Source organism: Drosophila rhopaloa, unplaced genomic scaffold (genome assembly GCF_018152115.1).
Source record: "Drosophila rhopaloa isolate 14029-0021.01 unplaced genomic scaffold, ASM1815211v1 contig_163, whole genome shotgun sequence".
In the NCBI taxonomy this organism is placed as follows: domain Eukaryota; kingdom Metazoa; phylum Arthropoda; class Insecta; order Diptera; family Drosophilidae; genus Drosophila; species Drosophila rhopaloa.
In genome coordinates, this window is record NW_025335043.1 from 2147734 (window position 1) to 2172997 (window position 25264).

A 25264-nucleotide genomic window follows, 5' to 3' on the forward strand; every position below is an offset into this window, starting at 1 on the left:
AGTACGCCAGTCGCTTTCCAACACTACCGAGTGCAGCTCTGCACTCCGTTCTATTCGGCATCCCTGGTTCGCTCTGTTGCTGTCCACCTTGTCTAAGTGTGGGTGCTGGTGTGTGTGTGTGCAAAACAGAGCAAAAACAATTGCGCGACAAGAAATCCAAATATCATTAAATATTACATAGCTTCAGTTAAGTAAACGTCTTTCAGCCAACAACTAGTCGACAAAGGTGTCCTGCGAATATTAAAAAGTTCGAAACAGAGGTGTTAGCATTACAAAGAGGTAAAAATAAACGATTCCCCGTCACGTATATTTCGCAAGTGTGAGTGTGTGTTTTGTTTGTTGTTGTTGGTTTTATCAGCAGCCCCAAAAAGTGTACACACATTCACACACACGCGCGTGTGCATAGTTTGTTATTGTATTTATTAACATATGTACATATACATTTATTACTTTGGCCCACGCTTTGTTTGCACCTTTCGCCATTCTGTAATGCGCCATCGGAAAGTATCCCCAAATAGTTAATATATCTAACGAATTAAGCCCAATCTGTTGCAGGACCCCAGCCCCTCCCACACAGCCACCATGATGAGCTTGCTCGGGCGCCCGGACGTGGATGCGGGCGAAGTGTTCGTCAATTTCAACCAGAACATAACGTAAGTCCCTTATTACAGTTGTCATTCGATAAGAGTGTTGCTGAAAAGAATCAGTTTAAGGGGAAAGGATTATAGGTGTCTACAGGATGTGTTGCCGAAATCACAAGTTAATTATGTACCAAAAATTAATATCGTTAATATATACTGCATTTTTTTGTATTAAAACACCATAAATAAGTATATACTTTGTTTCTCACAAAATAATCATTTTATCCAGGATTATATACAGACTCCAGAATCGAAGTTTGATTTTGTATACATGATTACAAATTTAGCAGAATATTACAAATTATTTTATATTCGATAAATTTTTAAAATGTATAAATTAGATAGACGCATAAAATTGTATTTGAAGTTAAAACCGCGATCACCTTTATTTGAGGCAAGTCAATATTGTTTTGAGTAATACATTATAATAGATAGGTATGTAGATAATAGATAACAGTTAAGTAAAGCACACCGTAAGATCCCTTTAGGGGGCCTTATCAACATTCTAAAAAAAAAAAAAAAATGGAGCAAGGCAGATTAATATTAATTTTTACTTATATCTGGTTCAATTATTTATTACTATATAGATTAAAAACAATTGTACTGGTTTGTTTTTAAATTGATAACAGCAGCTATGCCAAAATCAAATATACATTTTAAAGTCGAAGAATAATTGGATTACACCTTCAGTAAGCCAATATATTTTAGATTAGTGCACTTCCCTGTGACCCATAATTTTTTTTATAGCGAAATGATTATTTTATTAGCTTCACTTAATACTTCTGAACCTAATCACATTGAACGCCCTTACAGTTCGCTGGCCGTGGCCACTAGTGGCGGCTACAGTCTGTACAGCCTCGGCTCCGTGGACTCGACGCTGGACAAGATCTACCACACGAAAAGCGACGAGTTGTTCCTCATCGAGCGCCTGTTCGAGAGCTCGCTGGTGGCCATCGTTTCCCAGAGAGCTCCTCGAAAGCTGAAGGTGTGTCACTTCAAGAAGCAGAGCGAGATCTGCAACTACTCCTATGCGAACACAATTCTGGCGGTGAAGCTCAATCGAGAGCGGCTTATAGTCTGCCTAGAGGAGTCGCTGTACATCCACAACATCCAGGACATGAAGGTGGTGCACACCATCCGCGATACGCCGAGCAATCAACAAGGTTTGTGCGCCCTCTCCTCGTCCTCAGAGCACTGCTATCTGGCCTATCCGGGCAGCGTGACCTCCGGCGAGGTGCAGATCTTTGATGCCATTAACTTGAACGCCAAGACCATGATTCCCGCCCATGACACACCGCTGGCGGCTTTGGCCTTTAGTCCCTCGGGCACGGAGATCGCCACAGCCAGCGAACGTGGCACGGTGATCCGAGTCTTCAGTTCTCAGGATGGTAGTCGGCTTTTTGAACTGCGGCGTGGACTCAAGCGCTGTGTGTCCATTGTTTCGCTGTCGTTCAGCACATGCGCCGAGTATCTGGTGTCGAGCTCCAACACGGAGACGGTGCACATTTTCCGGCTGGATCGCAGTGCCACAGAGACGGCCGAGGGCCACGGCGGAAAGCAATCGAGCGATGACTGGATGGGGTAAGCGGTGTTGGATTCTGATAACTCAACTTCTCTTTTATAGCTTTTTAGATAGTTGTATTTACTGTAGTGTGCGGTAATGGCTAAAGGTCAATTCCTAAGGTGTGGGTGTTCTGTACATAATAGCTGTTTTCTCCCGAACCATTTCTATCTGAACCCATCCACTCTCATCGTCCATGGCTTTTGTTCATTTTCGTTGAAAATCATTTTTGTATGTTCTCAAAATTTGAAATTTTTGGATTAACATTATATCAAAATAAAAATTGGATATTGCATATTTCTATACATTTATATATTTTTGCATATGTACCCACTTACTAAGTTTCATATTAAAATCATTTTATATTCATATCCAAATTATTTTTTTTAATATTTACTATAATTAAATTCGCTTTCAAAATCTAGTTTTCTCAACCAAACCGATTTTAAATACTTGAATATTTAAAAAAAAACAGAAAATTAAACAGGTATACTAGCAATAACAGGAATCTTAAAATGCGGATGGTAAAATATCTCCAAGAAACATCAGTTTGCTAAAAACGATTTTTAAAACGGGTATAAATTTGAGTATATTTTCAATAGGGCTTATAAGTTTTTGATTTCCTTCTATTTCTCGTGTGGCACTTGACATTTATCTATTTTTCTTTTCTTTCATTTTGCGAAACCACCAAACACGAACCAACCAACCACCTCAACAACAACAACCACAACTCAACCACTCACCAAATCTACTCTCTCATGCAAGTTACTCGTTTTTTAGATTCTTGAGCAAAACGGTCACCAGCTACCTGCCCACGCAGGTGACCGACGTGTTTAGCCAGGGCCGGGCCTTTGCCTCGGTCACTTTGCCGGAGGCGGGAGTGCGCAGGATGTGCGCCATTACCACGATACAGAAGCAGCAAAGGTGAGTTTTGGATCGATGTTCGGTCTTCAGGTAATTTGCACAGTATTATTCTCAGTCCAAGTGGAAAGTTACCAAAAAATTCTACCTACTTCCACACTTATTCCCTTATTTTCAGAATTGTTAACTTTTGTAGTTATAATAAAATGTTGTAAAATTTACCTAGGAAGATTTTTGAGAAGTGCCTTTACCCAATTTCTAGGAAAAGTATTTATCTGTATACCACCTATTGTTTTCCGTTTATGAGGGATTTTTTGGAAAAGCTAGCTGCTATACTTCTTTGTATTTCTTAAAAATAAAGTTTAAACGAATTTTCAATCTTATGTGGATCGAAAAATGATTTACATTTGCTCTAGTTGTATAGATTCGATAACGACGAAGCAAAGTAAATACCGCCTAAAAATAAGTTTACTCTACAATATCTTTTATTTATATAAAGCTAGCTTATATTTTGAAATTAGCAACTAACTAGTACTCATATTGATAATAATCAAGTCCAAATTGGCATGTTCTACAGTGGAACGCCCTGATAATAATTTTCTTTCTTTTTTGTTTTGCAGACTGCTGATTGCCTCGCAGGATGGGTACCTTTACGTGTACTCTATTCCCACCGTCGAGGGCGCAGAGTGCCAGCTGATAAAGAGGCACGACCTGCGGCTGGAGGACCACTACGCCATGGATATCAAAGGTGCTTAAACAGTTCGCTTCTCGCACACACTCCACACTCACACACATCCCAACCAAACCCACAATCGAAACAAATTCTCTAGTTGATTCACCTCAAACTCTAGGCCTAAACAGTGGCGTGAGCATCGGCGGAGCAGCCGGCGTTCCGCCCGGTGGTGCAGGCGGTGCAGGCGCCGGAGGGAGTGGAGGCGATGGCAAGTCGGTGGCTCCTGTTCCCGGTGGCGGTGGCGACAAACCGGGCGGCTCTTATGCGTCGGCCGTTAAGGGAGACGAGCCCGCCGGACCCTCCTCCTCCTCCGCTTAGACAAGGAAAATAATCAAGAACATGAACAAGAAATGCAGAGATGGTAACGAAACTCACTCCTCAAAGTACTAAGGACGATGATGCTAAAGTGATTGCGATGATGCTTGGCGACTGGCGACGGCGGCGATGATGATGATGATTTAGCGACGGTGGCTCTGTGGCGTCAAGCGTATTTAAGTAAATAAATAGGTCATAGACTTAATTTAGCTCTTAACGTTGTCAGCGACGATTCTTCCTCGTTTTGTACCAGCAACTATTCCTTTGTACCGCCTCTCCCTACCCAAGCAATTTTTTTAGTTTTAAGCCCCGTTCCTGGCGCTGCCATTGGAAAAGGAAATGCTTTTGTCATACAATCCTAAGTTAGTTGTTAATTAATAATTTAAAATGATTTATAGATTTGCTTTGATATTTCAGTTGACCGCTTTTTATATAAAATAAACGGCCTTTGCAAATTAGTTTTATTTCTCCGCATATATCTTTTAACCAACCCCTCATCCTTTTGACAATCCACCGAACTCGATTTATATGTAAAGTTCTCGCCTAGCTATTGTTTAATCAAATCGAAATATCTCGGATTAAGCCCATAACCACAAACACAACACTCATATATTTTATCTTCAATTTAAAATCAAACATTCAGCAAATGACACATGAGTGAAAAAAATTCAAAAAAATCGGAGTGCGCAATGGAGGAACAATTTTCGGCATATATGAATAGGATATATTTTGTACAAAGTCAAATATTTTAGAACATAATATTGAAAAAAAAACCGTTTACAAACAAAACTCATACGCTACTTTATTGTATTCAATAAATTATTTGAATTTAAATGTGTTGGTGGGTGTTTTAGAAAATTCTTCACACTGAAAGCTCATTGAGCTGTTTACAGAATCCTTTATTTTTATTTTTTATGACGCATAAATGAAATATGTTTACCATTTGTTTGCGTAATACGCAGGAAAAATATTAATTTAATTGGAATTGGTGTGGATTTTTGTATAAAACCTTTATAATGATAATTTTGAACTACAAATATACAAAGTTAAATTACCTGCTAAAAATTTAGTTAAAAAAGGTTTCTTTGGCGGTTAATTAACCGTTTAAGGTGTTGTGCAACACTGATACAGCAGGTATCGATAACTATTGCAGGTTACATCTCTATAGCGGTATGAGTTTCGCCCATCCCTAACGGCGGTGCGTAAAAAGAAAACAGCTAAAAAAGTCGAACTCTAACAAAACGCGAAAAATACGGGAAATTAAGAAAGTTAAGATATTGCCAGGACGCACGTGATGAAGGAGAACAACAAGATCCTCCAGCTCATCTATGTGGCGTGGCGCGAGCGCTGGTCGGACTCCCAGTGGGGCATCAACATAAAAAAGGCGAGTCTTAGTTTATCAAACAAAACCGACCAATCCAACAATCAATATTCGTGTCTGCCAATATATTATAATCGCAATAAAGCCACATAGAGAATTTTAAGGACTTAAGCCGGCTGCCTCCTTACTTTTGGCCTTGGGCTCAAAAACCGGATCCTCTGCCTGGGACAGAGCCAAAACCAGTTGGCGCTGCTTCACGGAGAGATTTCCGGGAATGCGCACCTTTAGTGTGACTATGTGGTGGCCCACGCCCTCCTTGGAGCGCACTCCCTTGCCCTTGAGCAGCACCTGGGTGTGTGACTGGGTGCCCGGCTCCACCCGCAGCTCCACACTCTCGTACAGACCGCGCACCTGAAAGGTGCCGCCCAGGATGGCCTCCGAGATGTTCAGGTGCTTGTCCGTCAGGATGTCGTTACCCACGCGTCGGAAATAGTCACTACCAGGCACCGACAGGCGGTACGTCGCTTGCTGCTTGGTTGCTGGATTAACTAGGGTCAGCACATCCCCATCCCGGGATCCGGATGGCACTGGCACCATCACCTCCACGTTGGACACCACAAAGCCACGGTTCGAGCAGGTTTCGCAGTCGTTGCGATTTGTAAACCGCTTGCCCTTGCACTGTGTGCACGTATTAACTGACGAGAAGGTGGCCGTCTTTGTGGTCACCTTTCCAGTCCCATTACATCGCCGGCAAGGCTCCTTGCCTACATCCCGGTGCGCCATCAGCTGCGACTTGCCCTTGCAGGTCTCGCACTTGCGCAGATAGCGCAGATCCACCCGCTTTTTGCAGCCCACTGTGGCCTCCAAGAAGTCCAGTTGCAGATCGAACTCGTTGTTCTTTAGTTTGTTGATCTCTGGAAGATATTTGAAGGGAGGATAAAAAGTGCTGTTCTGGTCTTCTAAAATTTATATTCGGATCTATGTGCAAGATGACTTTTCAAAGTTCTCAGTTGAATAGATTGTGTAGTGCAATGTTTTTAATTTAAAAGTGCCTAATAACGGCTGTTTTCTTATAAAATGTATATTAATTCTTTATTGCCATTTTGTGGGTGTTTAAAGACGAATTGTATATACCCAGTTTGTAATGCTTGTAAGGTTTTTAAAATCTTATTTAATTTAAACTTTCCCAAACGATTTTCTTTGCTTTCAATTAAAGTATTATAAACCAGTTAGATATGTAAACGTGAGGATTAAAGTGTAAGCTTTCGAAAATAACGGTTATTGTTTCGTGAAACAGTTGCTTCCCTTCGCTCACCATCGTTTGTTGTCTTATCCGAGTCGAACTTCTTGGCCTCCTCGAGGTCCACATTCATGGGATTGCCCGCCTGCTCGAGGAAGGCGCGCTCGTCCTTGATCCCGCCCAGCTGGTCGTACTCCAAACGTTTCGTCTCGTCGGTGAGGATATTGTAGGCGTTGGACAGCTCTTGAAAGTGCTTTAGCTTTTGCTCCGAGTGTGTAGAGTCGGGATGATAGCGCTTGGCCAGCGCATAGAAGGCCGATCGGATCTGTTGAATGGAGGCGTGCCTATTTACGCCCAGAACCTTGTAGTAGTAGTCCTTGGGCATGCCGCGGCTCTGCGAGGACTTTACGGTCGGAGATAACACCTGTTGGGGCGTGGATCCCGCTCCCGGTCGCTTCGCCTCCCGCTGGCGATCTGGATAGTAGGCCTGTTTCGTGGTCCTGAATTGATATTGACTGACCAACCGCATCCAGATCCAGCAGGCGGCGGCAGCGGGAGCACGATCCAACTCCAGGCAAGGTCGTGCCACCCTCCAACAGCCCCCCGACGCCACTCCGCCGATCAAAGTGCTTAGTGCGTCCCCTGGACTGCGAAAGATTTTTAAACGAAACATCACTTATCGCGTAACGAAGAATGCAACTTAGTATGATAATATATAAGTGGAAATCCTAACTCGATGTTATATTTGTGCTTTATTGTATTTTATGGGAATGTTATCCCGATTCTGTGTGAAAGTTTGACAGGAGAAGCAAATGTGTCATTGTCAATACTGTGGTCTAATCAACTTCTATTTCTATTGATTACTTTATCAGGTGTTACCAAGGGGAGTCAGTGGAGATGTTTACAATCTGGCGGATTGTCTGATGCAGCAGGCACTCATAGGCTCCACAGCAAATCCAGTGAGTAAAGTACCTGATTAATGAAATTTATTTATTTATAATGAAATGTTTTCAGTTGGTTCTTAACTACCTGAAGCACTCGCTGTGCGCACATCTCGTCTCGCATGCCGCTGTCTTGCGTTGCATTTCCAAATATGACAAATTGGAGCGGGTCTACTGCATCACGTCGCTCCTTGAATTCCTGGCCAGCATTGTGGATGGCGTGACTTGCCGGTGAGTCTTTCAACCCTTGAAACCTTAATTTACATAACCCTAAATACCCATTTACAGTATTCGATCCGAGGAGGCTGTGCTGCCGAGCTCTGTGGTCCACCTGGTCTATTGGTTGCTTCAGATCTTTGCCCGAACCGTGCAGCACTACGAGTTGTACGGAGAGATTAGCGCAGAGCAATCATACATGCTGGACCAGATCTGCGTAGTGATCGATCGGTTAAGCCAGCAGCAGTTTTTGCTTTCAATGCTGTACGTGGGTTGCCACGAAGAGCTCGAGATATGTAGTCGGATTCGGGATAAGTACTCCAGCATCAAGGGATCGCTGACGAACTCCAACTTCACGCTGAATGCACCGAACGTGGAACAGCAATTGCAGCAGTTGGCCTACATCGAAGCCAAGCACCTGGATATGCAGTCACTGAATCCACCACCATCGCTGGAGAAGATCTCATGCTGTGTGCAGCCGTTGTTGGCGGTTGAAGTGCTGCTGAATCCTTGCAAAGACACCAGCTACTACGTGGCTGAGTTGCAGATGCTGCAGCGTTTGAAGAGGTACACCAACACGCGCATTTTCTATGAAATTATCCGGGCCGGATTCCTTACGCTAAGCAATGTGGCCGATACCAGTCCGGATACAATGTGGGGTGCGTTTATGTTCTTCAAGATGCCGCACATTATCAAGCAGTTGCATGCACTGCAGCGGATTCCAGGGGAGCAACCACCTCCGGCAGATTACATACCTGAATTGGTTGAGGCCTTAGAGCTTCTTATCGAAGACAATCTATTACTGGACTTTATGGACACAAAGTGCTCTTGCAATATGATCGAGTTCCTGCTGAATGACTGGACCAAGCAGCAGTTGGTAAACGATGTGCATGTGAAGAAGTTTGCCAGTCATAGGTAAGTCTAGAAATAATGAGATTTCAATAACCGAACTAATCTATTTTTTTTTCTCCTCCAGGGAAACTGCCTCTCAGCTACTTAAAAAATGCGACAATGGCCAACAGACACCTTCTAATATAAACTTCATCAAGCGGGCCGAAGTTCCGCTCTCCGGAGTGCTCAAGACGCTGTGCACCAACAAGGTGCAGGACATGGTGAATGTACTCTGCCAGGTGCCGGTGGGCAACAGCTTTGAGTTGATCCTTTCGGTGGCTACCGTCGAGGGACGTCTCAAGACTTTCGTCTCGCGCCTAATTCAGTGCAATGAGAACTCCAAGCCGGTTCCAGGCGAGCTGGGCAAGCTGTGCGTTATCCGCTCCACACTGTTTGATGTCTCCTTCTTGATGTTGACCAGCATTGTGCAGACCTATGGATCGGATGTACGTTAGCTTTGTTTACCTAAAATGATTCACTGTAATATTAATGAGAACTTGTTTATTTCAGGTGGTCTTATCTGAGCGTGGTGACTCCTTCTTCGAGAAATGGGTGCGGGAGTGCATGGTGGAGCGGAATAAACTAAAGAATCCGCGGCAAATTCTTGCCCTTTGCGATGACAGCATCGTGGATGAACTTCTGCTGAGTTTAAGCAAACCAGAGGCAGCCCAATTGAAGCCAAGTAACCTGAGTTGGCAGGAGACCTGCCTAAATCTGCCCGGTGTGCTGCATCACGTGCTCATAGCTTGGGAGCAGGAGACCCTCTCCTCAGCGGATGTAAAAAGTATTTTGGACAATATGAAGCGGCGCCTTTTCAGCTTCTCCGTTTGCGCTACAAGTTTCTTGTGTGCCTACATGTATTCAGTAAAGGAAACGGAGCTTCTGAAGCCCTTGAACATGATCCAGCAGTTCCTGGCACCGTTGAGCAGCGAGGAACTTTCCAGTCAGGAAAATGCTAAGGAGCGGCTAACTCTGTCTTATCAGATCATAAGAAAAATGCAACACGATGTGCATCCCGCCCCTAACACTAAATCCCGCCTGATTTCGCACTCGCCGCTTGTCGAGCAGTTCCGTGAAGTGTGGCGAATCGTCGTCGACGCTGGCCACCTACCCGTTCGCGCCGCTCAGACACTAGAGTCGCTGCTGCTGGCCGGCGGAGCGGCGTGGCTGGCCACGCAGCTGGTAGAGCAACTGCTGGCCTGCAAGTACACAAGGGATATGTCGCGAACAATGGACGTCGTGTTTGCCGTAATGCACCTGGACATCGAAAAGACTACGGAGGCCTTGTTGCTGTACGTGGTGGCTCCCCTACTGCTCCGAAGACAGGGGTAAGTATTTTATTTTATTTTTTTCACCTCAGTATTACAGCATTTCAAGGTATCTCTAATATTAAAACTTTAAATGCCTGCAAGTCTTATTTAAACTTAAAACTTTTAAGCAACACTTTGATAATGATCTTAGTTGTATGTTACAAAATTTATTTATATCCAAAGAATAGAATCGAGTTAGTGGTAATTTAAAGATGTGAAAACTGAAACTGCTATTATTGAATTCTTTCTTATAATTTACCCTCTTTATATTCTAGCGAGGACGTCAATGAGCCGCAATCCCTCGTGCTGGCCCGCCTGTGTGTCTACTGTATTATTTCATGCCTGGAAACCCGGAGCGGAAATGTATTCCCCGCTTTGACAGCCATGAAGAAGCGATCGAGATCCCACGATGAAGAGGAGCTGACGGCCAATGCAGCCAAAGTCCGCAAGGTTATTGGAGATGGCAGCGACAATTCCAGCGACTTTACGGATAACGCAGCTGGAGCTGGTTTAGGAGCTATACTGGGATCCACATCCACCGGCGAGCTGCGAGCCACGCCACTTACAATAAGAGAACCGCTGCAGAGAAGCGTTCAGCATATTTTTGGAGTATTCTTGCAGTTTGTCAGTGGCGATGAGCTCTCACCCAAGGCCGTATTTGTCTATCAGTTCATCTCGTTGCTGGTGGAATGCGGTGGTGAGCGGGTGGCTCCCGTGCTGCGTCTACTGCCCGCCAGCCTAGTGCAGCAGCTGCTCAAGGTCCTGGTCACCGATGACATACGAGTGGGTCTGATCAGCAGACTATACGACCTGCGAGTCCAGACGGGAAGGCAGTCGGCGGTGGCCGATTTGTGTTTGTGGCGGAACATGCAGATGGCCAGGCACAGCATCCACCTGTGAGGGATTTCAGGATTGCCCCTTTGGGCGAGCCGATTAAGATTAAGAGACGGGCGGGCGAAATTGCTAAATGAATTGTATTAAAAACTAGAAATTGGTGACTCGACTCGGCTTCTTCTTCGCACGCAGTGGATTTTGCTTTCGTTTATTACAATAATTTGTTGTCGCCGATGTTAGTCTGTGTTTGCATCATCTTCTCCAGTTAGCGGGGGTAGGGAGGGTTGTTTGGGCAGGCTTAAAGTAAGAGACCTTGGGATTCCCTATATCACTTGAGCAGACAGCACTCGAAGTAGGTCTCGCCCACATAGCCGCCGCGCATCGCCTTCTTCACATTGTACTCAAACTGACGGCGGTTGGTCTGCAGGATGTCGGCCGCCTCCTTGTTGAGCGGATCCTCGGGATTGGGTTCCTGCAAAATAGTTGATTGTGTTTGTTTTAAAAAGGTTTTTTTTTGTTGATCTAACTAAAAATTGCTATAATCATTACGTTGCATTGGGTACTTGTATGTTTATTTTGTAACCTAAAGCAAAAAAAGGTATCCAAAGTAAAAAATAAGTTATTTGCGACCTGTGTGTATGTGGGCACTATCTGTCATAGAATGATAAGATCAACAAATTTTAAAACAGATTAGTAATCGGAGAGACAAATACAGACAGGCTTGCAAAGGGACGTCCGAATATGCTGATCTAATTAACTGAAAAATTAAGATGAAGGGAGCCTATCAATCTATACAAGTTTCTTTCATAAACCAAAACCTCCCCCGATGGCAAATACAAACCAAGAACAGAAACTGCAAGCCATAGACGATGGAGTTGATGTTTAGCACTGGATTCCAGTCCTCTCGCAGAATGTTAAGGCAGACGTTGCCCTCCAGGTCGATGTTGGGGTGATACACCTGGGTGGCGCACTTCACCTTGGGCGGCTCATGCGGATAGTTGGATCCGACGCGGAAGTTGAACACGAAGCGCCCGTCCCTGTAGAAGCCCTCGTCGGGTGAGATGATCAGCTTGAAGTTGAGCAAGTCATCGGGATCGGGGAAGTCTGTGGCGCAAGTGTTTGGCAGGTTCAGTTCGCTAATATCTGAGGGTGAGAATCGTATTGGAGAGGGATAAGTAATGGCCGAGAGACATATATCCCGGATAGCACCTTTCTGGATGCGCAGCTGGGCGGCGGAGGCTTTCTTCTGCTGGCCACCGCTCCCCTTTTGTTCGCCGTCTTTTTTCTGCTGCTTCAGCGTGAAGAGTTTAATCATCTTGGCGTCCTCGTCTCGCTGGCGTTTCTTCTTCTGCGTTTGGCTGTGCGCGGATTATTCGTTCTCCTCGGAGTCTTTCCTATTTATCGGGCAGGTGGCATTGTTTTAAATTTCAAGGGTTGGGGAGCAATTGTTTGACTGATTTGCCTACCGTAAACACTACTTGTGATGTGAAATTCTCTTCGAGTGCTTTCTTTACTTTAGGGTCGTTTCTCCTTGTTTCTTGATGGCGATGGCAGCTGCCAAGCGATGAGTGTGCGTAATCGATATTTGCGCTCGATGGCAGCGCTGGCTTTGGGCGATAGATGGGCAGTGTTGGTAATCGGCGGTGTGGGCTTATCTGGTTTTGGACCTGGCGGATTTTAAAAGTCAAAAAATAATTCTTAAAAAAAAGATAAACTGCCATAAAAGGATTAACTTCACAAAGCCAACACATATAAATTTACTTGATTTTTATTTCGTTAGCACGACTTTCTTCTATCTAAATTAAAATATAATTTGATTTGCTGTCAGACTAATATACAATTGGGAATCACATGTGGAATGTTGACCAGACCAGTATTTCAATACAGGGCTCACAAAAAAAAGAATCGTTAGGCTTAACACCATTTCATTTGCTCCAAAATATAGTTAAATAACATTTCTGCTTTCTTACTTTAAACTTAATGCTTACATGTTCTTATACTTTTTTGAAACAATAATTAAAGTGTTTTCATAATCCGGAAAATTAAAATCGGATCGTGGCTATTAATTCATTTGGCTATTTTTCTTCCAATTTTAGCTTTTTTCGCCACTCGTGAATGCCATCCCCAACGGAAACCAGGGATGCCATACCAGCACACGTTGACTCCCGGACAAAACTTCATTCGCATTGTATATTTTGAATTTCAAAGCTTTTAACCATGTCTTCGGAGCCAGCGGTGGCCAAGGATGCAGTGCTGAAGCGCAGCGAGGCTCTTGCGAAGGACACACCCCAAGTTCGGGGCTACGACTTCAACGAGGGAGTAAACTATAGCAAACTGTTCGAGTCCTATGTAAACACTGGGTTTCAGGCCACGAATCTCGGCCTGGCCATACGAGAAATTAACAGAATGGTGAGTTAATGGATCTTTACTCAGCTGCAATATGTAACAAACCCCTAACACTGACAGTTGGATTGCAGAGACCAGCCACTGGAGGCGGATCAACAGGATAGTCATGAAACCGACGATTTTATCCGGCGGAGGAGTAAGTGTACCGTATTCCTGGGCTACACTTCCAACTTGGTTTCATCAGGAATGCGGGAGACTATTCGCTTCCTGGCCGAACACCGCATGATAGACTGCATTGTGACCACAGCCGGAGGCGTGGAGGAGGATTTCATCAAGTGCCTGGCGCCCACGTTCATGGGTTCCTTTGAGCTGAGTGGAAGGGATCTCCGCGAGCGGGGAATAAACAGGATTGGTAACCTTCTGGTGCCCAACGACAACTACTGCAAGTTCGAGGACTGGGTGATGCCGCTGCTGGATGAAATGCTGGAGGAGCAGAAATCCCATGGAACTGTCTGGTCGCCCTCGAAGATTATCCATCGATTGGGCGAGCGCGTTGGCGATCCTAGTTCTATCTACTACTGGGCAGCCAAGAATCAAATACCCGTCTTCTGCCCCGCCTTGACAGATGGCAGCTTGGGCGATATGATGTACTTCCACTCCTTCCGACAGCCTGGACTCGTGGTGGACATTCTGTCCGATCTGCGGAGGCTAAACACCATGGCCGTGAAGGCCGTCAACAGCGGGATGATCATCGTAGGCGGCGGCGTCATTAAGCATCACATCTGCAATGCGAATCTGATGCGAAATGGTGCCGATTACTCTGTGTTCATCAATACCGCCTCGGAGTTTGATGGTAGCGATAGTGGAGCCCGGCCGGATGAGGCCATATCATGGGGCAAGATCCGAAAAGATGCCACTCCCGTCAAAGTCTACGCTGAGGCGAGTTTGGTCTTTCCTTTGATAGTGGGCGAAACCTTTGCAAAGCGACATCATTGCGACGACAAAGAATTGCCCCGAGAGACTAACCAAGTGTAAATATATACGAGAAAACAAGGACAACACAATCAACACAGATGTGACTTATTAAGCAATGGTGCTGGGCCGCAAATGGGTCGTATTGCGAGTCCGGAATGGGAGTCCCCGAAGTGTTATGCCCCGCCCAGATCCAAACTGTCCTGGCAGAAAGCCATTAAGCGTCGTCGGAGATGCTTGCTGCATGTGATAAACACCACCGGCAGCCGCATTGCACTCGGCCACCTCCAGCGGGCCATTCACATTCCGCCGTAATGGTTCTGCCGGAGTCGCTTGAGTGCCGCAAAAATGCAACTTTTGCCGGTGGTCACAGATGCCATATTCCTTCTTGCCTTACTTTCACGCAAATATCCCCCCCCTACTTCTGGCCTTAATTGTTTGCCAAGTTCGCTATGGTTGGCCGGAAATTGTCCGGGACGGAACAGTGCATCCCCATAAGCCCACGAAATTTGTCATTAATTTTATGCCACTAATGTAAACGCTCGGCTTCCGTCACTCTCAAATTTTCCTCCGTTTTGGCCAACCAAACTTTGGCTGTCTGTACGCATCATTAAAGCCGAGCGGAAACTTTTTTGCACACTTACTTTTTGTTCCCTCTTTTCCGCCTGCTTCGACAGTTGGCGCTACATATTTTGAGCTATTGTCAGGCAGCAGTGGAGAAAGATGGACTGGCAGAAAGTTTGGGGATTGCAGGGGCACTGCATTTTCTTTGACAACTTTTTCGCAACTGCTTGCAACTTTTGGCTGGTTTTTTTTCGGAAAATGAATGGTTTTCGAGCTGAGGCAAAGAAAAACTATTATATATGTACTTAAGCGTGCATATGGCAAGAAATGTTGGCTTTATCAAATTTGGGAAATTTATACGCCTTTAAAAGCCCCAACATTTTTTGAGTTTGAGGTTTTGTTTTAGTACTTCCGCATGTGTGAAAAATGAGAAAATCAAATGATGCATTATGTATAATTTGTGAAAATTTTCAAAGAATTTTTTTAATATTTCCAAGAACTTAAGAAGATCTTTGGGGTAGTTAGAAATCTTGATCTTTATTTTTCAAAGCAATGTAACCCTGCAAAACTACTTATAAAGCTATGCCATTTACAAATAATTATTTTTTGGAAATTTATGTTCGCTGTCAAGAAAATCAATTGCACTTATTTTTGCAAGGCCATTATCGGCAGTCAGCCATCGTTAAGAAGTGCTTAACTGCATGTTGTCATAACCAAAGGCGCAGACCCACACACACACACACACACACAGTTTGGGCCCACTTAGGATATATCCTTCTCCCACACGCTCTTTCGAAGCGCTTAAAAACTAATTACGAACAAAGCTGTTGCTGCTCTTCCTACTTTGTTGTTTCTGGCTGCGTTTTCTTTTCTCCGTGCAGGCTGAAGAAATGGCCAATACACAGAGAGAAAATCGACTGCTAAACTATGGTTTCCTAAATGTTTCATAACGTTTTTAATATCGGCTGTGGTACACTAGTTCAATGTATCAAGACGTCATAAAATAAAGCAGTTCTCAGCAATAATGGAAGAGATTTCTGGTTTCGTTTCACCAATTTTAATAATATATATTAAATGCAATTTTGTTTACGGAAAATAAGCTTACGAGACCAATTGTTGATGGCTTAGTTAATGCTTTAAACGATGGTTCATAGAATAAAATATAAATATTTTTTTCCGAAGTGTAAGTGCGTAGATGATTGCCGACTTTCCAGGACTACAGCCAACTTCCCTCCGTGATTACGAGAAAATTAAAACTACATTAAAAGTTTTGCAGTTGACGCAGACGCTGAAAAGTGTGAGAGGGGGCAGAACTTTTCAAAACAACTTAACGATTTATTGATTCGAACAAGAAAATGGAAAATATATAGAAATGTGTGTGGGCAGGAGATTTTCGTAGGAGGATTACCACTTGTCGACGGACAGATCGCTGAGTACATCGGATAACTTTTCCAGCTCTTCGGCGCTCTTGGATTTTTCCAGTTGGCAAATCCTGCACGTTGGATCTATTGGCCTTGCTTTTAAGGACTTTTCCCAGAGACAGTACTCACACTCCGTGATCCTAGGGCTGGACGGCTCTTCAAGAGGACGTCCTGTAACTGCGGACTGGTGGCTCCAGATTAGAACTTCCCGGCGTTTCAAATCGTCCGAGAGCACTCGAAGCCTTTGCCGCTCCTGCTTCAAGTACTCCTGCATCTGGCGGACTTTTCCCTCCTTTTCGTTGAGAATCTCATGCTGATGTTTCTGGATGTGGTCATACAGCATGCGTACGTTCTTTTCTCTTCGCGCGCAAGCCTGATTCATTATACCATTCAAAATGTCTTCCAAGCTGCAATCCAATTTCGAGATCTGCGGGCTGGTAACCAGTTCGTTCCGGAGAAAGGGCTCAAAGCAGGTGGCCAGGAAGTTGAGTGGCATTTCTCCTCCCGACCAATTTTTTAAAAGAGCTATGGCCTCACGGCAGGCCTGATAGATACATTCCTGTTGGAGTTCCTGTTGGTCCACCTTGAATTTCTCGGCCATCTTCTTCTCCAGCATTAGGCTTCTGCTCCTGTAGTGCTGCTCCGCTTCGACTGTGCGGCTGTGCAGCGAGTCGATCTCCTTGAGGAGGTCCTGGTTCGCCTGCTTCACGCTGTCGAATTCGGGAAGGGGATTCTTTACGGTAGCTTCTTTTGAACACCGACTACTTCCTCCGCCATAGCTCGAGGCAGTGGACATTATTTCCTCGGCTTCTTTCACGGCCGCCGTCATCGGCTGCTCCTCCACCGTCCCCCCGTCGTACTCATTTAGCAAATCATCCATGCAGCGCTGCACGTTCTTCATTTCGGTGAAGGGCTTCCTTAAGTGTCCAATCTCCCGTAACTGGTCGTTCATCATCAGCATTATGCAGTTGCGGGCGTATTTGTCCTGACCCGTGGCCTGCTGCAAGTGATCCAGCCATCGCTGGCTGAGATCGATGTCCTTCTGGCTGATTGGATGTTCCCTCGTGAACAAGCGCAAATTGCGCACTTGGGTGGCAAAGTGGCGGTCCAACCCGCACTCTGTGAGCGGGTTCATCCTTGGAATTCTTTTTATAGGTTTTTAGAATTTCGATTTGAAATTTGGGTATTATTTTTGGTTTGATTTTTGTGAAAGGCTGGGAATGAAGAGTTGATCGAAAATGTGAAAAAGGTATAGAAATATCACAGCTGATCGATATTGATAGATTTATTGGTTTTTATACACAGCTTAAAAATACTTAAGAAATATATTGATTGCCTTAAAAAAATAAATAATTCCTAAAAAAATAAATTAAGGGTATATTTTGGGATTATTTGATTGTAAGATATGAAGGATTATTGATTATAAGAACATTTGTAACAAATGAGATATGATATTAATTACCAAACAAATAAGACTGATTTGACTTTCATATTTATTATCCTTTCTTATACACATTTTAAAAATATTTAAGAAATATATTATGGTTCTGATTCCCTCAAATATGTATCCTCTTGATGAATTAAATTAAGGATAGATAGGATCTGTGGGATTCTTGTTTTTAAGAACATTTGTATTAAATGAGTTATGATATTAATTTCCCAACAAAAGAGACTGATCTAATTTCTATATTTATTTTATTCAAAATCCAAACTACAAACTGGACACTTAAAACAAAAAAATGTTTTATTGCTTAAAAACATATGTATTCAATTTAGCACAATTTAAATGCCATTTCTCTGAAGGCCACTTGTGCCTAGGGAACCCGGCAATGCCCTTTACGAATTTGGCCCACACGTGCCAAGTGTGCGTGTGCAACAACAATGCCTTGTATTGGCCCAGTAAGTTGGAACTGAGTCAAAGACTTTGAGCTGCGATGTCAGCGACGTCAGCTGCATGTGTAAACGCGGCCTTCGCTGGATAACCAAGCGGGCATGGGCCCTATATAAACTGGCCAGTCCGGTCAACTCAACATCAAATCAAGCTCACAGCTCCAAGTAGTCACTACTAGCAAACAAAAAACCAATCAAACAATCAACATGAAATTCGTAAGTGACATGATTACTTGAATTATTTAAAGGATCAAATAATTAATTAAAATTTGTAACCGCAGTTCGCCGTCTGCTTCTTCGCTGTTGTGGCTGTGGCTGCTGCCAAGCCCGGAATTGTGGCTCCTCTGGCTTATACCGCTCCGGCTGTGGTCGGCAGTGCCGCCTACGTGGCCCCCTACGCCTCCAGCTACACGGCCAATACCGTGGCCCACAGCGCCGCCTTCCCCCGCCTACCGCCGCCTACACCGCCCCTGCCTATACCGCTCCTGTTGCCGCCGCCTATACCGCCCCTGTTGCCGCCGCCTACACCGCTCCAGTGGCCCGCTTTGCCGCCCCCTACGCCGCCGCCTACACCTCCCCTCTGGCCTACAGCTCGCCCTATGTGGCCACCGCAGCCGCTCCTCTGCTGCTGAAGAAGTAACTCAATGGATTGTGAACTTTGCCGAAAATATTACCCCGTGAGCTTTGCTCATGGCTTGGCTTTTATTTTCCCGGACCACAACATGCGATTTTGAAAATAAATAAAACATTTTAAAATTTAATGGTCACTGTTTTCTTTCGGGGATGATTTTTAAGGAGTCAAACCTGTAGTAAATTAGAAAAAAAAAATTAAAAATCTTTTTCAACATTTTTAAAAAATAATTTTGAAATCTTATCATTAAAAGTGTATTAATCTTTTCTTTTTTAGTGTTGATTAGAATCGAAATGAGGTAAATAAAATATTCGCCTTCACAAAATCTCTCTAATGCCTTCTAAAATGATGTATTTTTGCAATGTTTCAAATGCCTCGGAAATTTATCACTCATACGCAGGGTTGCTGACTTGTGATTAACCAGACATTGAAATGAAACATAAATCTTGACATAGTAAAATTGCTTAAATAATCCGCTTCTTATGCATACATGGTGTTGCACCTTTTTTTAAATATTTAAATTATATATTTAAATTTTAATGGGATTTGATGATTTTCGAACAAAAGTTAAGGCTTTTAGGTGAAAATTCATTGCATACTTATGGACGCACATCCTGTAAAACCCTTAAAAATCGCACGGGCTGAGGTTGCCTGCATTTTTGTCACCTTTCGCTGCCGTTTGCCTTAATGGCACAAATACCGGAAATACTTTCGAGAAGCCACCTTCCTCGTCCCTTCACTGCTCTCACTTCCGATCTGCCCGACTTCCTTATTAATTTCTCGAATGCTGCGTTGGTATTTTTTCTGCCCGCCTGCCACTCATAAATTGCGCAAATTCCTTTTGTGAGCGTCAAAGAAAAATGTCAGCAGGATGGGGAGTGCTAAAGTTGGTTGGTGTGGTCACATCTAATTTCTCTGCGTGTCCTGGGCACGCTTATTAAAGTATAAATCATTTGATGGCAGCTCCTGCAAAGTGACCAACAAATACGTCACAAAGAAGAAACCGGCAATCAGCCCAAAAAAAAGGAAAATGTCTGGAGTCCTGACTGCACTGCACTGCCCGGATGGTTAGCCAAAGTACATTATAGTCCTTGGTCGGTTGCAGGCGGCAACAAATGTAGCAGAAAACCGCAGCCGAGAGTAGTGCAATTAAATACAGGAAATAATGGCCACCACAGCACTAGCAGAAGCAGCTCCTGCCCCACTTGGAGCTGGGTGGTGCTGGTGCTGGTGCTGGTGCGGTGTCTCGGAGGCGGATCGGTGGTCTGGTGGTGCACAGGAAAGGACAGGATGCAGGAAGCCCTCGCACAGCATCTTGGTCGGCCAGCAGCCGCCTGCTGTTGGCCAGCAAATTTAGAAACGGAAAGAATTCAGCAACATTCGGCCAGATGGAAGCCGGTGAATGCTATTATGTAGACACATTAAACGAAGATTGCCCAGGGGAATCTCAGAAACGAATGGGTTGTGCCTGGGACTATCTGTCTTTCAAGTATTTCAGGATGGATGATTGTGGAAAAATTAAATAATTATAGTGTATAAAGAAACTTATTTTAGCTAAAGAAAGAGTGTTTAATTTTTCAATTGCTACTTAAATTTCCTAATTATTAGTTTTTCACTTTTAATGTAGAATTGGTTACAAACTATCCAAAATTCCAACAGATTTTCCTTTATATTCTTATCCAGAGTGCCAAAAGTGTACCTCTTACGATAAAATAAACTTCATGTTTTACTAGTAAAGCTTAAGGTTTGATTTACAAAATTATTATGAGTTAGTAATGCGAAAATCATTATTGTTTCGCAGAAACGTTTGCGGCTGTTGAGCGAATTTTAACTCAAATAAATTGGTAACAAATTAAGAAGTTCTAAATAGAAGAAAGGGAATGTTCTGGCTTGACGTTCAAGTTAATGGTCAACTTTTAACTGCCAAATTTCCTTAACTTTTCACTCACATCACATACTTTAGCCAACTTTTTGTTGGCGAAACAATGCTCCCTGGGAAACTTTCCCGGCACCATTTTTAATCGAAATTTCTTGGAAAACAGCTTTATTTACACCCGGTTGAGTTGACTTCTTAATGTAGCGCATTCCAATCAGAACCGCACCCACGCACACAGAGACAGCATTTGGTTGCGGCTTCCTATGTCCTGTCTCAGAAGGACATCTCATCGGACATATTTGCATTCCGTTGTGTGCGAGTGTGCGAAATATTTTATAATTCAATTTTCAATTGGCAGGTTGAATCCTGTAGAAATGGCTTGACATCCACAAACTATACATAACCGGGAGAATGTAGAATCGCATGGGTTGTCGGGCTCTAATTGAATTCCATGTGCACTTAAGCGACATCCGTTCATAATGAAATTTCGCAACAAAATTGTGGCAAGGACAAAAGAGTCGGCAAATATTGTTGCTATGCTAATGCAAAGTTTTGCCTCCGCACGTCGGTATATATATTTTTTTATTGCACCATAAATAATTTGAAATTGGTCGGAGAAAGGAGGAGAAAGCGGAGCCTGGCAACGGAGAAATTGAAATTAAATTGCCGTCCGACTGAAGGAATTCGATGCCGGCAGCCAACCAGATCTTATATATACTCATCGGTACATAGTAAATACATTTCTATATATTTTTATTCCACTCCACTCCGCTCTGCTTTATTTCATTTGACGTTTTATTTTGCACTCTGCAAATAATCGATTGTCAGTCAGCACCAACTGACGGGCCGTTTGACTCTCCATCGGAATGTTAGCTAAAGTATGAGCAGCTGCTTCAATATTGCGCATAGCATTTGAAAATTTCACACACTGCTGAAAAATTGGGCAAAATCCACGGCTCACTCTTGACCATTTCAAATAGTTCAATTCACAGTTCAATTAGCTAATTTAAATGGTTCCCATAAGTCACTTGATTAATTTGAACACACTTAAATTAATTGACAATACTATTTGCATTATATCGCTTTTATTGACACACATTTATTGGTCAATTGTTATACTAACACAAAACCCAAAATAGGTCACTCGAAGTGCAAAACTGAATTAGGATTATGATGATGAAATCAATAATAGTTATTTTAATATACATACTACCACAGAACAATTTTCAAATACATTAAATACATTTTCAAAACCAATGATTATACATTTTTATTTTTATTTTATTTATTTGCAGCACAAACAAATTTATAAAACAAAAATGTTTTAACACGTTTTGTTGTCTTGATATATATACACATAAATATTTAATTTGCAATCCAAAACGGTTTTATTTATGAAAAGTGTCGAGTACCCAAACTTTTAAAAGTTAAGGAACAAAAATCAGAATGTAACAAATTAATATACAATTTTAAATTAGCAGGAAATCAAATTTAATTAAAGTTTAACAAGTGCATACAACAGTTTTTATTTAACAGCTTAATGCTAGTTATTCAACCAATCACGAATTAATCACTTTCCTCAGTGTGTTTTTCAGTACGCAATATGCGTTTGATTGGGTGTTGCGCAAAATTCCTTACGATTGACTTGGCCTGGCGTTTTATTGATTGATTTGCAATGCCCACCAGCGGCTGACAATCAGCTTCTCGGGCTTCCGATGGAGCAACAGCTCCAGCTCACGTTGCGTATGCGTAATATTGTTATGGCACATCCTTGCACGCTCCTCCATGGAAAGTTTGCACAAGAAATTCAAGCAATGATCAAGTGTACATTTTAATGAACCCGCCTCCGTTCGTAAATATATGTATAAATACAATAAATTGCGCACAGAAATCAACTCTATTGCATGCCAATTTCCGGAATAAAAATATGAGCCTGTTTGTATGTAACGTCATAAATATGGTTCGTAGTCTGAAACTTTTTTCATTAAAACTCTTGAATGGTGGCAAGTTTGGCCGAGAAGTGGGGAAGCCCAGCTGGGCTAAGTGAGTGCAAAATGTTATTTTATTGTCAACAAGCAAAGTTGCCGAAAACACTCCGAAGACGAAAGCCAGAGCCGGAGGACTTGTCGTGGCTGATGTCAAATTTATTTAATATGCAGCATAAACAAAGCAGCCAGGACACGACACGCTCGTAAACTCATTTGCCAGCGAAAACAACTGTTCCCACTTGCTGCTGTTGGGAATTTTTTAATACGACCTCAAGGACCCACTCGCCTTATGAAATATAAATATTTTTGTGTTTTATATCCGACTCGGACGGCAACGCCCACAAGTTTTTTCATTAATTTGCAAACATCCAGAGTGCCAAAAGGAGGTGGCGATTAGTACCCGACCAAGAAACCAAAAACCCTCGGAAGGCATTTCGAAAAAGTCAATAAAAGTGTTGTTTTAACTTCTGGCACTTTTGGCCCTCTTCACGCCAGTCATTATCAACTTGTGCTGTCATCGCAGTCCAGGCAGCATCTGGGGAAATTTTCATAATTTTTGGCGACGAAATTGAATTGATTAATAAAATATGAGCTGATGGGCAGAGGAAGTTTTGCAACGGCAAAATACAAGAAAATATTTCTTTACCATTTGCACGGAGTCGATTATGAAGTTGCTTTAGGCAGGAAACAGGCATATTTATAGGAATGTAATCCTGTTAAAATAGCAATCTTCTTTTTGAGCTTTTTGTGCACTTTAAAAGCGTAAAAGACACAACTTTGAATTGGTGAAGTATTGTTTTGATTGCTTTTATTTATTTATATTAGTTTTAAGATTACCACAGTATTTTATTTATATCACGTGAGATAAAAAAACATTAAAGAATTTGGTAATGCAGAAAATGTTTTTCAGGTTATAACATGTTTACTAATATTTATGTTTTCATAACAAACAAGAGAGAACGCTATAGTCGGGTGCCCCGACTATCAGATACCCGTTACTCAGGTAAAGGGAGTGCGAGGGAGATGGAGATAGAAACTTTGATCACGCATAACTTTTTAACGAATGGTCCGATTTGAAAAATTTCTTCTACATTTCGATAGGTATTGATAAACACAATAAAACTGAATTTTTACTTTTCCGAAATATTTAAATTTTTAAAATCGTATATAAGCGATTGTGGGCGTGGCACCTTTTTGAAACAAACTTGCGCTGCGTAGAAACTCCTAGAATCTGCATGCAAAATGCCAATCTTCTAGCTTTTATAGTTTCCGAGATCTCAGCGTTCATACGGACAGACAGACGGACAGACAGACGGACATGGCTAGATCGACTCGGCTAGTGATCCTGAACAAGAATATATATACTTTATAGGGACGGAAACGCTTCCTTCTACCTGTTACATACTTTTGCACGAATATAATATACCCTTTTACTCTACGAGTAACGGGTATAAAAATGAAGACTAAAGGGAACAATTACAACTTTTAAACGAATTGCAAACATTTAATAAATTTTGTAAAGCACATGTGTAAGCTCATAATTGAAACTATGATTCGGAACAACAAAGGTAATTGCAGTTTATTTTCTTTATTTATTTTCTTATTTTCTTTTGTTATAAAAACTTTATTTTTTGTTACATATTTTTTATTTTGCTGGCGACAGAAGTTAAGCGCAGTGCTTATATTCACAGCTGCAGTGCTTCCATCAGTTATGAAAACATTTCAGTTTTTCTGGGCTGGTTAACATGCAAATTTCAGCGGCAAACTATCTGTTAAGTTTTTAAAGATGGTTTCCAGCTCATCCGGAATTCGTGCTCCCCTAAAACCACTATTCGTATTCCATCTGGCTAAACCAGCGGAGGAGGAGGAGCACAGAAAAACAAGCAAAGTCATCCATATGCATGATGCATGTCGGTAATGGCATTTCCAAGCCAACGACAAGTTGCTTAAAAAATCATCAAAAAATTCGCGTTAAGTGCTGGAGGTTGGCGGTTCGTCCCTCGCCACATCCGCGTCCATATCCAACGCCACATCCCCATTCTCATCCTCATCCCCATCCACATCTGTCATGCTCTTTGCTGCAGATGCGGTTGGAGAAATGCACGAAAATTGTAGTAAAGGGCCAAGAACGAAACTTAAACCGCACTCAAAAAGCTGAAGCTAACAAGAAATTGGACTGGCACATTCCCCTTAAAGCTTGAACTCAATATGTGCATAACTTTCGCTTTCCGGTGACAGGATCCCCCTGAACCCGCTCCCTCGGCTCCTTTGTCCCAGGCAATCTGTGACCCAAATCCAAAGACCGACCGCCTTAAAGCCTAAAACAAACTGTGTCAGTTGGCAGCCGCTCCTCCGCTCCTCCACTCCTCCACCACCCCACTTGACTTTTGCCCCACACCATATCCCCTCTATATCCTTCGCTGCTCGCATCAAAAGGCAAATATTGGCACTTGCCGCAATAACCAGGTAAGCGCAGGCTGAGTTGCCCTCTATCACAGACTCGAAAATGGGTCACCCTACAGTGGTGACCAGGTAAACAGGGGTTTTATTACGAAACCACTCACTTTAGAATGCGCTTTAATATTAGCTTGCGAAGTTTAAATTTTGATTTACAAGAATAAGAACGTTTTTTAGACAATAAATTAATAAGTAATGGGTCACAAGGTCATAACGTCTTAAAAAGTAGAATTAAAAGATTAAAATAACCTATTA

The 25264-nt window shown here is 42.8% G+C and overlaps 7 protein-coding genes across 11 annotated transcripts; 4 read left to right on the plus strand and 3 right to left on the minus strand.

Annotated features, from left to right (window-relative positions):
- Positions 1–70: 70 nt before the first annotated feature.
- LOC108037105 (WD repeat domain phosphoinositide-interacting protein 2) lies at positions 71–4575 on the plus strand. 5 transcript variants are annotated; one of them, XM_017113579.1, is made up of 6 exons: positions 71–279; positions 556–653; positions 1455–2222; positions 2968–3126; positions 3684–3811; positions 3894–4575. In XM_017113579.1, exons 2-6 carry the CDS (start codon positions 583–585, stop codon positions 4112–4114), a joined length of 1347 nt encoding a protein of 448 aa, XP_016969068.1. In that variant the 5' UTR covers positions 71–279; positions 556–582; the 3' UTR covers positions 4115–4575. The 5 variants fall into 5 exon arrangements, with proteins under 5 accessions (XP_016969068.1, XP_016969070.1, XP_016969069.1 ...); XM_017113581.2 differs by having other exon boundaries at positions 3915–4575; XM_017113580.2 differs by having other exon boundaries at positions 2983–3126.
- Positions 4576–5294: 719 nt separating this feature from the next.
- On the plus strand, positions 5295–11033 carry LOC108037097 (mediator of RNA polymerase II transcription subunit 24). The gene is made up of 7 exons (XM_017113568.2): positions 5295–5495; positions 7545–7631; positions 7687–7844; positions 7902–8744; positions 8806–9166; positions 9231–10048; positions 10306–11033. The coding sequence occupies exons 1-7, from the start codon at positions 5406–5408 to the stop codon at positions 10928–10930; spliced, it is 2982 nt and encodes a 993-aa protein (XP_016969057.2). The 5' UTR covers positions 5295–5405; the 3' UTR covers positions 10931–11033.
- Positions 5543–7467, minus strand: LOC108037098 (dnaJ homolog subfamily A member 3, mitochondrial). The gene is made up of 2 exons (XM_017113571.1): positions 6748–7467; positions 5543–6346 (listed from the first exon to the last, which is right to left on the minus strand). Exons 1-2 carry the CDS (start codon positions 7343–7345, stop codon positions 5592–5594), a joined length of 1353 nt encoding a protein of 450 aa, XP_016969060.1. The 5' UTR covers positions 7346–7467; the 3' UTR covers positions 5543–5591.
- Positions 10987–12462, minus strand: LOC108037100 (nedd8-conjugating enzyme UbcE2M). Its single transcript, XM_017113573.2, has 4 exons — positions 12331–12462; positions 12074–12258; positions 11706–12007; positions 10987–11336 (listed from the first exon to the last, which is right to left on the minus strand). The coding sequence occupies exons 2-4, from the start codon at positions 12177–12179 to the stop codon at positions 11193–11195; spliced, it is 552 nt and encodes a 183-aa protein (XP_016969062.1). The 5' UTR covers positions 12180–12258; positions 12331–12462; the 3' UTR covers positions 10987–11192.
- A 518-nt stretch (positions 12463–12980) lies between these two features.
- Positions 12981–14278, plus strand: LOC108037099 (probable deoxyhypusine synthase). The gene is made up of 2 exons (XM_017113572.1): positions 12981–13273; positions 13331–14278. The coding sequence occupies exons 1-2, from the start codon at positions 13082–13084 to the stop codon at positions 14243–14245; spliced, it is 1107 nt and encodes a 368-aa protein (XP_016969061.1). The 5' UTR covers positions 12981–13081; the 3' UTR covers positions 14246–14278.
- Positions 14279–16060: 1782 nt separating this feature from the next.
- On the minus strand, positions 16061–17399 carry LOC108037069. Its single transcript, XM_017113521.1, has one exon. The coding sequence runs from the start codon at positions 17300–17302 to the stop codon at positions 16151–16153; it is 1152 nt and encodes a 383-aa protein (XP_016969010.1). The 5' UTR covers positions 17303–17399; the 3' UTR covers positions 16061–16150.
- Positions 17400–18201: 802 nt separating this feature from the next.
- On the plus strand, positions 18202–18772 carry LOC108037109 (vitelline membrane protein Vm26Ab). The gene is given in 3 exon segments (XM_017113590.2): positions 18202–18273; positions 18339–18503; positions 18506–18772. Coding segments are annotated over 3 exon segments (366 nt in total). The 5' UTR covers positions 18202–18264; the 3' UTR covers positions 18698–18772.
- Positions 18773–25264: the final 6492 nt, after the last annotated feature.

Coding starts and splice junctions, on each gene's coding strand:
- LOC108037097 (XM_017113568.2), top strand. CDS start 5,406: ATGAAGGAGAACAACAAGATCCTCCAGCTCATCTATGTGGCGTGGCGC. Junction 8,745..8,805: donor AAGAAGTTTGCCAGTCATAG/GTAAGTCTAGAA, acceptor TTTCTCCTCCAG/GGAAACTGCCTCTCAGCTAC. Junction 10,049..10,305: donor CTACTGCTCCGAAGACAGGG/GTAAGTATTTTA, acceptor TTTATATTCTAG/CGAGGACGTCAATGAGCCGC.
- LOC108037098 (XM_017113571.1), bottom strand. CDS start 7,345: ATGTTTCGTTTAAAAATCTTTCGCAGTCCAGGGGACGCACTAAGCACT. Junction 6,347..6,747: donor GGATAAGACAACAAACGATG/GTGAGCGAAGGG, acceptor AATATCTTCCAG/AGATCAACAAACTAAAGAAC.
- LOC108037105 (XM_017113579.1), top strand. CDS start 583: ATGATGAGCTTGCTCGGGCGCCCGGACGTGGATGCGGGCGAAGTGTTC. Junction 654..1,454: donor AATTTCAACCAGAACATAAC/GTAAGTCCCTTA, acceptor ACGCCCTTACAG/TTCGCTGGCCGTGGCCACTA. Junction 3,127..3,683: donor ACGATACAGAAGCAGCAAAG/GTGAGTTTTGGA, acceptor TTTGTTTTGCAG/ACTGCTGATTGCCTCGCAGG.
- LOC108037100 (XM_017113573.2), bottom strand. CDS start 12,179: ATGATTAAACTCTTCACGCTGAAGCAGCAGAAAAAAGACGGCGAACAA. Junction 12,008..12,073: donor CCAGCTGCGCATCCAGAAAG/GTGCTATCCGGG, acceptor TCTCACCCTCAG/ATATTAGCGAACTGAACCTG. Junction 11,337..11,705: donor GCTTGCAGTTTCTGTTCTTG/GTTTGTATTTGC, acceptor ACTATTTTGCAG/GAACCCAATCCCGAGGATCC.
- LOC108037069 (XM_017113521.1), bottom strand. CDS start 17,302: ATGAACCCGCTCACAGAGTGCGGGTTGGACCGCCACTTTGCCACCCAA.
- LOC108037099 (XM_017113572.1), top strand. CDS start 13,082: ATGTCTTCGGAGCCAGCGGTGGCCAAGGATGCAGTGCTGAAGCGCAGC. Junction 13,274..13,330: donor TACGAGAAATTAACAGAATG/GTGAGTTAATGG, acceptor TAACACTGACAG/TTGGATTGCAGAGACCAGCC.